At 40.7% G+C, this 12,174-nt stretch overlaps 1 protein-coding gene across 1 annotated transcript; it reads right to left on the reverse strand.

The window, feature by feature from the left end:
• Positions 1–1,491: 1,491 nt before the first annotated feature.
• On the reverse strand, positions 1,492–7,065 carry LOC129833390 (parvalbumin, thymic CPV3-like). Its single transcript, XM_055897961.1, has 5 exons — positions 6,810–7,065; positions 6,129–6,196; positions 5,185–5,317; positions 3,631–3,740; positions 1,492–1,779 (listed from the first exon to the last, which is right to left on the reverse strand). The coding sequence occupies exons 2-5, from the start codon at positions 6,187–6,189 to the stop codon at positions 1,754–1,756; spliced, it is 330 nt and encodes a 109-aa protein (XP_055753936.1). The 5' UTR covers positions 6,190–6,196; positions 6,810–7,065; the 3' UTR covers positions 1,492–1,753.
• Positions 7,066–12,174: the final 5,109 nt, after the last annotated feature.

The following is a 12,174-nucleotide window of genomic DNA, read 5'->3' on the forward strand; positions in this document are numbered from 1 at the left end:
GTATCTGTTAAGCAAATGATACACAATAACATAGAATTGAATTGTCTCACACCGTGTCAATACAATTTTGGGCCAAATCCTTACAATTCAACAAAAATCATGTATTGAGGTCAGGGGGAGATTGACGTGAATCCTGTGCACATACAGGATCTTCAAGGATTCGGTCCTGTGTGCATTGCCCTCCTATCTGTGGCCCTACAAATCAAATCAAATCACATTTTATTGGTCACATACACATGGTTAGCAGATGTTATTGCGAGTGTAGCAAAATGCTTGTGCTTCTAGTTCCAACTGTTCAGCAATATCTAACATTTAATCTAACAATTCCACAACAACTACCTAATACACACAATCTAAGTAAAGGGATGGAGTAAGAAAATATACATATAAATATATTGATGAGCAATGACCGAGCGGCATAGGCAAGAAGCGGTAGATGGTATAAAATGCAGTATATACATATGAGATGAGTAATGCATATATACCATTCTATTACACTAAGTATGTCAGACAGCTTTATTACAGAGCTTAGGTCAGGTGTCACACGATCCTGCCATGGTGACCCTCAGGTGTCTATCAAGGTCACCTCCTCAGGTTTCCCCCCTTAATCACACACACACACACACACACACACACACACACACACACACACACACACACACACACACACACACACACACACACACACACACACACACACACACACACTGTCCCACTTCTCCTCACATCTGACACCAACTTGTCTGTCAATCAACCCACTGCTCATTGTTGCTGAATTACGTTGCCCTGTTGGGTGAGGTTTATGACCCGTCAGACACGACACAGGTAAGGATGTTGCTCAGATGGCTTACCAAGAGGAATAATTTGCTGTGTGCAAGATTAAAATCAGTATGTGAATTTACATTTCAAAATGTTCCCACTGAGATTTTAACTTTGGAACACCCATCCTAAGGATTCCCCCCAATTCTAGCGCCAGTCTGTTTGTGTTATCATACCAGCTCCGTGTCACCTACTGTGATGCCAAACCGTTTGGCTTGACAAGGACAGAAATGGAGTAGGCAACAGCACAAATAGATCTGGGACCAGGCTACCATAATTCCACCTGTGATTATACTGTCATTGGCTATTGTTACACTTTCTCACTGAGGCCCAATTCAATCTTATATTTCAAGAGCTTCTGTTAGGCAGGAATTATGTTTTGTATAGATATAATGAAATGCTTTGAGACTGTGAACTTAAATCAAATAATAAATAATAATTATATTTTATATAAGTTCACAATCTCAAGGCATTTCATTACATCTGTACAAAACAAGAGACACTGAGACTGAAACAACTCCTGCCGAGACTGTCCTAATATGGACACTGTACTGTACAATACTGTGCACACTGTCCAATAGGGTTATCACTTTGTATGGCATTTTATAGCAACACTGTGTGGCATTATTTCTGGACAATTCATAGTTGAATAAAAAGTCAATAACCAAGGAGGAGATTTTAGAATGCATTTTATTATTTTATTTTCTCAGTAATTTGGTAAGTGATACATTTTGGGCAATAATATAATGACCTGTCTAAAACATATGCAAAAAGCAAAAATAAAAATTGGTGAGTTGTAGGTAGTCTGAACCGGAGGCTTGCAAAAAAAGAATCAATGTTTCCAAATAGATTGACAGATGGAAAACTAAAGTTATAAATCCTAGCGCTGGAGTGGGGCGAGGAGAAAGAGGTATGGAGGGTGTTGTACAGGTATTCAGGATAGGACCATGGCCTGGAACTCTGTGGGGAGAAAGGAAAGACAGGAAGATAAATAATTAGCCAGAACATGAGAGAGAAAAGACACGTTAGGTTTGGCTCTTTGGTTTGGGACATAGTGACATCTCAACTAACTCAATGAATGAATTTGGGACATAGTGACATCTCAACTAACTCAATGAATGAATTTGGGACATAGTGACATCTCAACTAACTCAATGAAGGAATATGGGACATAGTGACATCTCAACTAACTCAATGAATGAATTTGGGACATAGTGACATCTCAACTAACTCAATGAAGGAATTTGGGACATAGTGACATCTCAACTAACTCAATGAATGAATTTGGGACATAGTGACATCTCAACTAACTCAATGAAGGAATTTGGGACATAGTGACATCTCAACTACCTCAATGAATGAATTTGGGACATAGTGACATCTCAACTAACTCAATGAATTTGGGACATAGTGACATCTCAACTAACTCAATGAAGGAATTTGGGACATAGTGACATCTCAACTAACTCAATGAATTTGGGACATAGTGACATCTCAACTAACTCAATGAAGGAATTTGGGACATAGTGACATCTCAACTAACTCAATGAATGAATTTGGGACATAGTGACATCTCAACTAACTCAATGAATGAATTTGGGACATAGTGACATCTCAACTAACTCAATGAATGAATTTGGGACATAGTGACATCTCAACTAACTCAATGAATGAATTTGGGACATAGTGACATCTCAACTAACTCAATGAATGAATTTGGGACATAGTGACATCTCAACTAACTCAATGAATGAATTTGGGACATAGTGACATCTCAACTAACTCAATGAAGGAATTTGGGACATAGTGACATCTCAACTAACTCAATGAATGAATTTGGGACATAGTGACATCTCAACTAACTCAATGAAGGAATTTGGGACATAGTGACATCTCAACTAACTCAATGAATGAATTTGGGACATAGTGACATCTCAACTAACTCAATGAATGAATTTGGGACATAGTGACATCTCAACTAACTCAATGAATTTGGGACATAGTGACATCTCAACTAACTCAATGAATTTGGGACATAGTGACATCTCAACTAACTCAATGAATGAATTTGGGACATAGTGACATCTCAACTAACTCAATGAATTTGGGACATAGTGACATCTCAACTAACTCAATGAATGAATTTGGGACATAGTGACATCTCAACTAACTCAATGAAGGAATTTGGGACATAGTGACATCTCAACTAACTCAATGAAGGAATTTGGGACATAGTGACATCTCAACTAACTCAATGAATGAATTTGGGACATAGTGACATCTCAACTAACTCAATGAATGAATTTTGGACATAGTGACATCTCAACTAACTCAATGAATTTGGGACATAGTGACATCTCAACTAACTCAATGAATTTGGGACACAGTGACATCTCAACTAACTCAATGAATTTGGGACACAGTGACATCTCAACCAACTCAAGGAATCATTGCAAGGATGCACATTTGAGAATATTTAACAAGATACTACACTATATATTGTAATTGAGACTGCAATTGACAGAGGAGGTTCAATGTAGAACTGTAAAAAGTATTTATATTGCCCATTGGCAATTACCATTCTGTAATCTGCTTACTATCATAATGCAACCAGATTCAGACCTGTATAATCTCAATTGATTTGGTATCGAATGAGATCACTCCTTTAAACTTCCATCGAAATAATCAAACATCACTCTCATCCACCTCTTCATCGACGTCATCATCAACAACAACAACAACATCATTGTGATCATCACCATCGTTATAATTTTCATCATCATCATCACCAAACTAGTGTAAGATACACACCATCTGCTCCAATCATGCCGTCGCTGTCATCATCAGCAGCAGACATGAAGGCCTTGGTCTCTTTTTCAGTCAGGACACGGGCCCCGGGGTTGAACCTCTGGAGGAAGAATCTGAGACGCACACACACACACCGAGACCACTAACATACCGTGCTTACTTTGACGGGGCTATTCTACACAGTTGCCATGGCTGGCAACTCTGCAGAGAACCCTTCAGATATTGAGGAAGTAGTATTGTCTGGGTAACAAAGAAAAACCAATCAGACATTAATGATGAATGTACGAATGGATATTGTTTTATCCATATATCTTAGACATACTATGGTGGTCACCCTTTTAAAATAGGATTTTAACCTCAAGGATCTGTCCTGGAAAAAAGAACAAATAAAACAACTTTTGGAGATGTAGAGGACATACTTACTGAAAGCAGGTTTAATATGCCATCATTACAGTGCAAAAGGCTATGACCTATGACCCCCAGGACTCATGAATGAACAAAATAATGACAATTGACCATCTCTTGATGGGGGCGCACTAGTAAAGATGTGCTAGTTTACAAAGCCTATCTTCAAGAAGTAGCATACTTTCGAGCAAAGTTAGGTTGACGTTTATTGGGATAAGTCCTTGAGGCAGAACTGAGCAATTTCCGCTAGATGGGCCAGCTGCAAAGTCAAAATTGTCTATATTGTAAAAATGCATAAAAACAAATATTTGCTTTTAGGGCCTCCCAAGTGGCGCAGCGGTCTAAGGCACTGCATCGAAGTGCTAGCTGCATTACTACAGATCCTGGATCGATACCGGGCTGTGTCGCAACCGGGAGACCCATGAGGGCGACGCACAATTGGCCCAGCGTCATCCGGTTAGGGGAAGGTTTGGCCGGCCGGAATGTCCTTGTCCCATCTCGCTCTAGCGACTCCTGTGGTGGGCCGGGTGCATGCATGCTGACACGGTTGCCAGGTGTACGGTGTTTCCTCCGACACATTGGTGTGGCTGGCTTCTGGGTTAAGCGTGCTTTGTGTTAAGAAACAGTGCGGCTTGACAGGGTTATGTTTCGGAGGACGCACAGCTCTTGACCTTTGCCTCTCCCGAGTCCGTACAGGAGTTGCAGCAATCTGACAAGACTTTAACTACCAATTGAATATGACAAAATTGGGGAGAAAAAGGGGTAAAAAATAATAATAATAAAGAAAAATTAAAATAAATTGCTTTTTGTCTTGATTTAAGGTTAGGGTTAGGCATTAGGGTTAGCAGTGTGGTAGGGTAAAGGTTAGAGTTTGGTTTAAAATCAGATTTTATGACTTTGTGGCTGTGCAAGCTAGTGACCACTGCAGAGCTGTCTCCAGAACAAGATTCGTGACAAAAAACACTAACCTGTGCAAAATGACAGGCAGCCTAACACGTTTAGTGCCTACAGAGGATACATTTTGATTTAGGCCTTTGCGGCATCAAGAACAATATATAGGCTATTTTCTTTAGGCCTAAATGTTGTAGTAGAAAAAACACAACGATTGTAGTTTATCACTAACTAAAAGTCCAACAATTGTAGCCAACTCACTTGAGTTCCTCCTCCTCAATGAAGCCGCTGGCGTCGTTGTCCAGGATCCCGAAGACTTTCTTCACCTCCGCGGGACTCTTTTTGGTCAAGCCACACTGCTGGAAGAACTTCTTGCAGTTGAAGGAGTCCGGTGCTGATGGGGAAAGGATGACATGAGAAAACATTAACAGGCGTGTTCGGCCTTAGCTCTGGTACAGGTCGTTAACGAGGAAGTGGGGGTAGGTAGTGGAGGTAGAGCTTGTGGAAGAACGCGGACACCAACCCTAACCTTTACCCCTTAGCCACCTATCCACCTAGCCAGAATTCATTACATATCATATGTTTTGCGAATTCATAACATATTGCACATTTTGCAAGTTCGTAACATAATGCACGTTTTGCAAATTCGTAACATATAACATGAATTGCAATTAGTAACATATCATATGAAATAGTTGATGGACATCCACAAATGAATGCATACAAAACGAAACGTAACACATCACTCTAAATGGAGTCTCAGATTTACACACAGAATAATATGAAATGCTCTGAGACCATGTTGCAGCTGATTCAAATAACCAACTCATCTGTTTAGTCTAGTTCACTCATAGGCACATCACATTTTGATTTATTAAAAAACTCCATTTAAATTAAGACAATTGTTTGCATTATAATTCCTCCTGCTACATTTAGGGACAAAAAAAACTGACAGAGACAACTGCTATCTATTCTGTCCTAAATGCTTTTGCAGGTTTTCGTGTGAGTCTACGTAGCCTAAATGCGTTTTCTCTAAAATAGGCCTCATTTTGATCCTATACTTCTGTTTTTTGTTTGACATCAACAATGGACTACCTCATTTTACTTGGTTTAGTATAGTGGATCTGCCCATAGCCTAGGCTACCACTAATGCGGTGAAGGAATCTAATGAAGAAAGCAATAATGATATGAGTGGAAGATGATACCTTGGCAGTCCTTCATAGCAGCGTCTATGGCATCAGCGGAAAGGATAGATGAGAGCGACATTTTAATCCTGTCGAATGAAAAAAAGTGGTGAATTATTAACACATTTAGTCAGGTAGGCTAAACAGCAATGTATGCTTCTTCTTTGAAGACAAGGCTTTGGTTTGACTGGTGCAGAATATTATAATTATTTAGATAGCATATTTTAAGCACAGTTTCAGAGGCCTATAAAACATAGCCAATAATTGTGACACGCATATAGCCTAAGGTCTATTGATTCAGCTCATGCACATAACAGTTGTGTTGACATAATTTCTCAGTAATTTCCCTGAGCCCATTGCTTGATCTGAGCTAGGTAGGCCTACTCCAAATACCACTACTGGCAAATTATCTTTAGTCTGCCCTCAGACTCATCTTGGTCGGAATCAATATACTGAAACCCTGTAAAAGTATTTGCTAAAACGGATAGCAAAGAATGAATTAGATACTTCCTTAAAAGAAAAAATGGCACAACTTTGTCTAATACGCTGTTACCGCATCCTTTGTCTAAACATTAAAGCCAAGTAAACTTCTAATTATAAACACAAACGAAGCAAATGATAAAACAAGACAAAAGTCTATATCCCTCAAAGTGGCAGAGAATGACTCCTCTGAGTTAAGTTCAGAGCGCAAAGTCAACTTACCGCGTTGAGGTTCTTGCCCGGTCGTTGATCCAAAAGAGACGAGTAAGGCTGTGCGGTGACTGGTGTCCGTCAGAGACGATTTATATAGGTCTGATTGAGGTGACAATAGGGAATGCTTGAATTACCTGTCTGAGTATCAAATTTTAACTGCCCGCCCCTGATCAAATTTCTTCCCTAACTAATTAACCTTTACCCTTTATAACGCCCATGGGCAGGAGACTGACTACTGTGAACATCAGTAACGCCCTTGTAAATGGCAAATTAAGACATCAGTGCATTATTCTATATCCCCTCCTCCCACCCACACCTAACCCAGTCCTCCTCCCCCTCTCCTTCCCTTCTCGAATTATAATACAGTACTATGGTACAAAAATGTGCAGTCTCTCTAGCCCTGTTTATACCTGGTGCCAACATGCGCCCTTTGTCCTGATCTTGTCCACATTCCGATTTTGCCCACATTTTTACACGGGATGATTAAAAGACAGGGTCTGGATATCAATCAAGTATAAACAGATCTACATGGTCAACTCATTTAACTCAGCATTGTACTGGCCTCTAAAATCCTTGACAGGTAGCACCATTGACATATTGCATCAGTAAATAAATCCATATTATTTTGAAAGAATATCTGTCAAATAATTTCCAAACAGGGAGGCACCAGCTAGTCTGTTCACAATGCAAACACAGTGGAGGGTATGCTGCGTAAGGAAGAAGGGATAAGAGACACATTTTAATAAAATGTGTAGACGCGACAAATTTTGATCAGATAGTTATTGGATCATATTGATCAGATCACGAAACACACATGTTAGCGCAAGATGTAAACAAGGCTAATCTCTGTCTGTCTGTCTCTCTCTCCCCCCCCCTCTCTCTCTCTCTCTCTCTCTCTATATATATATATATATATATATATAACCCCCTCTCTCTCTCTCGCTCTCTCTCTCTCTCCCTCTACAAACAGTCCCAGAGCTGGTATTTGTGTCACACATACAGTATATTGTCCTCAGTGAAAAGGGTCATTCAGTGAGAAAGCAAACTGCATTCAGAGAGAAGTCAAGTTCCAATAAACCAGATTCAATTATAAAGTGTGTAACTGGGTATGTGGATATTGGATGTTGAAATCGTTGTGGAGGTATACAGTGTGGCCATTGTGTGGTATAGTAGCCCACAGCCCCCTGAGAATGAACCCTCTGGTCCAAATCCCCTGAAAATCTGTCAAAAAATGTGCCCTCATTTGGACTTAAACAGACCAAATGTTTCATTCCCTGCTACTCTGTTGGACCCACCAGATGGGGTTAGATTATCTCCTCCAAATCTAATAATACTAAACTCAACAGATACACACACACAACAGGGGTTGTCTATCACGAAATGTCATCACGACAATTTATTTAACCTTCTCTCACACTATAGGCCAGACAGGGGTAAATATTGAACTATCATGGAACTGTCCCGCGTTCTGATTAATGGACACAAGGCCACCCTGTTTTTCAATGTCCCACTTGATTCTGCATGATGATTTAATGTCAATTAGGGTCCATACACACATGCACGCACGCACGCATAAACTCACATACACACACATTTGCCTATGTCATCTGTGTTGGAAAAGAGTTTTGGGAAATGGAGAGAGAGAGCGAGAGAAAGATTGCATCCTTTCTATTGAGGTCATCCAGGCCATCCCTCAGATATAAATGGTCACACTTCTTTAGTATCATCACTGTAGCTGCTGGCGACCCATAGCGATAGGAGATCTAACAGAGTGATCCATTTAGAACAATGCTTATCTTTGCAATTCTTCACAGCGTTATTGAAGCAGTGAAATTAAATACTGCATTTGGGCAGCCTGTAAAATGTGACCATTGGCAGAATGCCTATACCTTCAGAGGACAACCCTGAAACAATGTCAGTGTATGTGGAAGTGAACGGAGAGGTATGCAGAGAGTGCATTAACCCTACCCCTTGGAGGATACCCTGCTTCTGGACTGTGGAGAACAGCTATTATTCATCATTGGACAAGGGGAAAGTTGAAGGTGTACAACCTGCATGTGGGCTCACTTCTCACTGTAAAGATGTGCATGTGTTAGTTTTAGGGAGAGAGTGCACTGCATAGGATGTCATCCGTGATAGAGATGGCATCTGATTTGTGTCCTTTTAAATACAAAATCTGCATAAAACGAATTATTTATCAAATTCATATCCTGTTATGATTCTCATCATTAACGTTTTAAAACAAAGTCTGACATTTAGCCTTGACAATTCCCTCGGCGTGTTTAATAACAAGTGGCACCACTCAACCAGAAATATGACACCCTTTGAGGTAGGGATATCGCTAAATATCCCCTATAGCCGGAGGCAGACAACAATCATAGACCAGCTCCAGCTTGCAAGCAGTTCAATTCAGTGAAGAACCACGGCGCGCGCGTGGGGATTTAAAGACTAGAGTACTTGGCACCTGCCCACCACAGCTTCAGCAGCGGAAGCAGGGAGCGGTCGAGCGCATCAGCTAGCGACCGCGCGAGCCCTACCCAGACCGCAGGCGTTAGTGTGTTGTGCAAAGTAGGTGGGTAAAGGTCGCTCAAGGACAGGTCAAGTGACCCTTATTTAAACGTACCATGCATATATAGGCTGAATATTCCAAGTAAAATGCACCTTTAAACTGAGTGTTCTAGCCCCACGGTTATTACATTTGCATGTATTGTATTTTTGTGCACAAATTAATTGCATGACTGCTGAAATGATCGAGTGGGCACGTGCGCTTAAAGAGTAGGAGTAGTAGTAGGCTGGATCACTGATCCTTTAGGACATATTAGGCTTGTATTTTCACTGTTTAATATTGCTGTTTTATTCTGGTACATATTTGGTGGGAGAGATGGTGTGGATAGTGTGTAGGCTATATTCTGCGTTTCCACTAACTCTCCAAACATGTACGCATGAGGAGAAAACATTTCCCTTGGGACCACTTTATGGTCATTGTAATATAAATGTAGTTAATTGATTCAAGGTTTGTAATTAAAATAATTAGAACTACTCCTGCAGGTCGCTCACTCACAGCCTGACCTCTCAAATAAGATTTTGTGCCTGGGCGCACGAACGAGAAATCGTGCGTCTAAGGTCTCCATGTCCAATGTCCGAAACCTCTTTCTAGGATTTGGGGCTCCAGCGTCAGATGCATGAGGGGAACTCAATAGGCTCCTGCCCCTGGTCGTATGTGAAAGAGAGACTGAGGAGGACACCGGATCGAGCGGTGCGCTTTACCGACAGGCGGTGATGTCATGCGCCATTCTGATACCTCATCGCTTATACGGTTACTGGCCTGTAATTTATTCATTTACATTTGCTAATTTTCCTTACAAGTTTACGTACGGACATGGGTTGGCTGCAGGAGCAAGCCTTCTCATTGTCCCAGGGCGATAGTCGTAATTTGTTTTGGCTAATCCGGTGTCGAACAGAAACGGATTAGAGATTCTCCGTTGCCACGGGAGAAACGGTTGTGTGTTGCTTGTTGGGTTTAATCATATAGCAAATTGTGTAGACATATCATATGCAGTTCTAGATAATAGGCTAACTGTATTAATTCTCTGACTTCAGTGTATTATGATTACATGACATTTTGAACATGGTCCTGAAACTCCTGGTCGCAGGGGGTTCCGATAGCCGCTGTCCGTGGTGCTAAATCATATTTCAATGTTATTGGCGCTATTGTATGTTTGTTTGCACTGGCTTTTTCCTGACAGTGTAACTATATCGCCAAATGCCCAATACCAAAAGTCAATGACTAAATCAGACAGCTCTGCCTGACATGGTTATAGTAGCCTAAGTCAATGGTAGTTAGTGTTCCCGTTTTGTGGGTGTATGGTTTAAAAAGTTGCACGAGATGTTGTTTCATGTTTTGTTCTCCGTTTTAATGTGACTCTTCAAACATACATCAGGGGCCGGTGTTATATAGTATGCCTACTGATGGTTTGTCGGGACTGATGGTTTATACGGTTGTGGCTAGATGGAGTACAGCTTCATCTAGTTGTAGCGTCGGGGATCACAGTTGTTGACAAGTAGCATTTTAGCTAAGCCTAACCCACACCCTTTAATGACGTTCATTCTCCTAACCTGATGTATTCATTATCTTAACCTGCTGCGTTAGTTCTCCTAACCTCCTACGCGAAGTCACTTCTTTCCGTAGTTGGGTTAGGTTTAGCTAAAATGTTACAGTTGTCAATGAATCATCAGTCCCGACAAACCATCAGTATCACAGTACCTGTTCAGGAGAGTGTAACATTACAGTTAACGTTCAGATAGAAATGTAACCTATCGAGGGAATCGCATCAGCTTTCATGATTATTATATTAATTATATTATATTTCACTACCCTGAATACACCTCAGTACGCACCTCTGGCTCTATTTAGGGGAAACGCTGCGCTGGGAAGATTCCTCACTGTCTTTGGGTTTGCCACCATCTAGTGGACTCATAACGCCGACGCATGGACTATACTCCCATGTGGGGCTGCTAAGTAATGTCAGTAGGCCAACTGTAATACCGCACATCAAGCCATAGAGACGCATTTGCTGAGGGCTTTATACATACATTTGATTGACTAAAAACATTATAAAACATATTGAAGCATGTGTTTTGTCCATATATACTGTATGTATGCAGACTCTAAGGCAATGGTTCCTAACTTTTTTCGGTTAATGTACCACTAACTGAATTTAGCTCTGCCCGTAGTACCCCTGGAGTACCCCCTCATGTGCATTTTACCAGTAGGCCTATGGTCTGATGAGTCTTCTCAAGTACCCCCTGTAGATAGGCCAAGTACCCCCAGGGGTCCCAGTACCCCTGGTTGGGAACCACTGCTCTACGGTTCTGTATCAAACATAATTGGAATCACTTGAACCCACAATCCTTGTCTCTAGTCTAGGATAGGATGTCAATTATAGATTAATCTATTGTTTAAGTAGAACATTTATGTTACCTATTTTCATATGAGAGCGGAAAAACTAAATTGGTGCTTCACCATGCTGTTATTTATTTGATTGACTTTTATTGTCCTTCTCTCTCTCTCTCTGTCTTTCTCTCGCTCTCTCTTTCTCTCGCTCTCTCTTTCTCTCTCTCACACCTCGGTTTGTGTGTGCCTGTGCGCCTTTGTGCGTAAACTTGTACTTGCACAATGATCATCGTGTTTTTTTATCAGCAAAACATGACAAATAGACTATGTGTTATGAATTATTATGTATAATTTATAGCGAATAAAATGGCATGCGTTTTCTCAATTACAGATCATATAAACCGGTTCCTTTTATGGGTGTGAAGTTAAACTAATGGCATCTGAACTCAGATAAACACATTTGATTAATTAAATAGTAAA

Source organism: Salvelinus fontinalis, chromosome 34, assembly GCF_029448725.1.
Source record: "Salvelinus fontinalis isolate EN_2023a chromosome 34, ASM2944872v1, whole genome shotgun sequence".
In the NCBI taxonomy this organism is placed as follows: Eukaryota; Metazoa; Chordata; class Actinopteri; order Salmoniformes; family Salmonidae; genus Salvelinus; species Salvelinus fontinalis.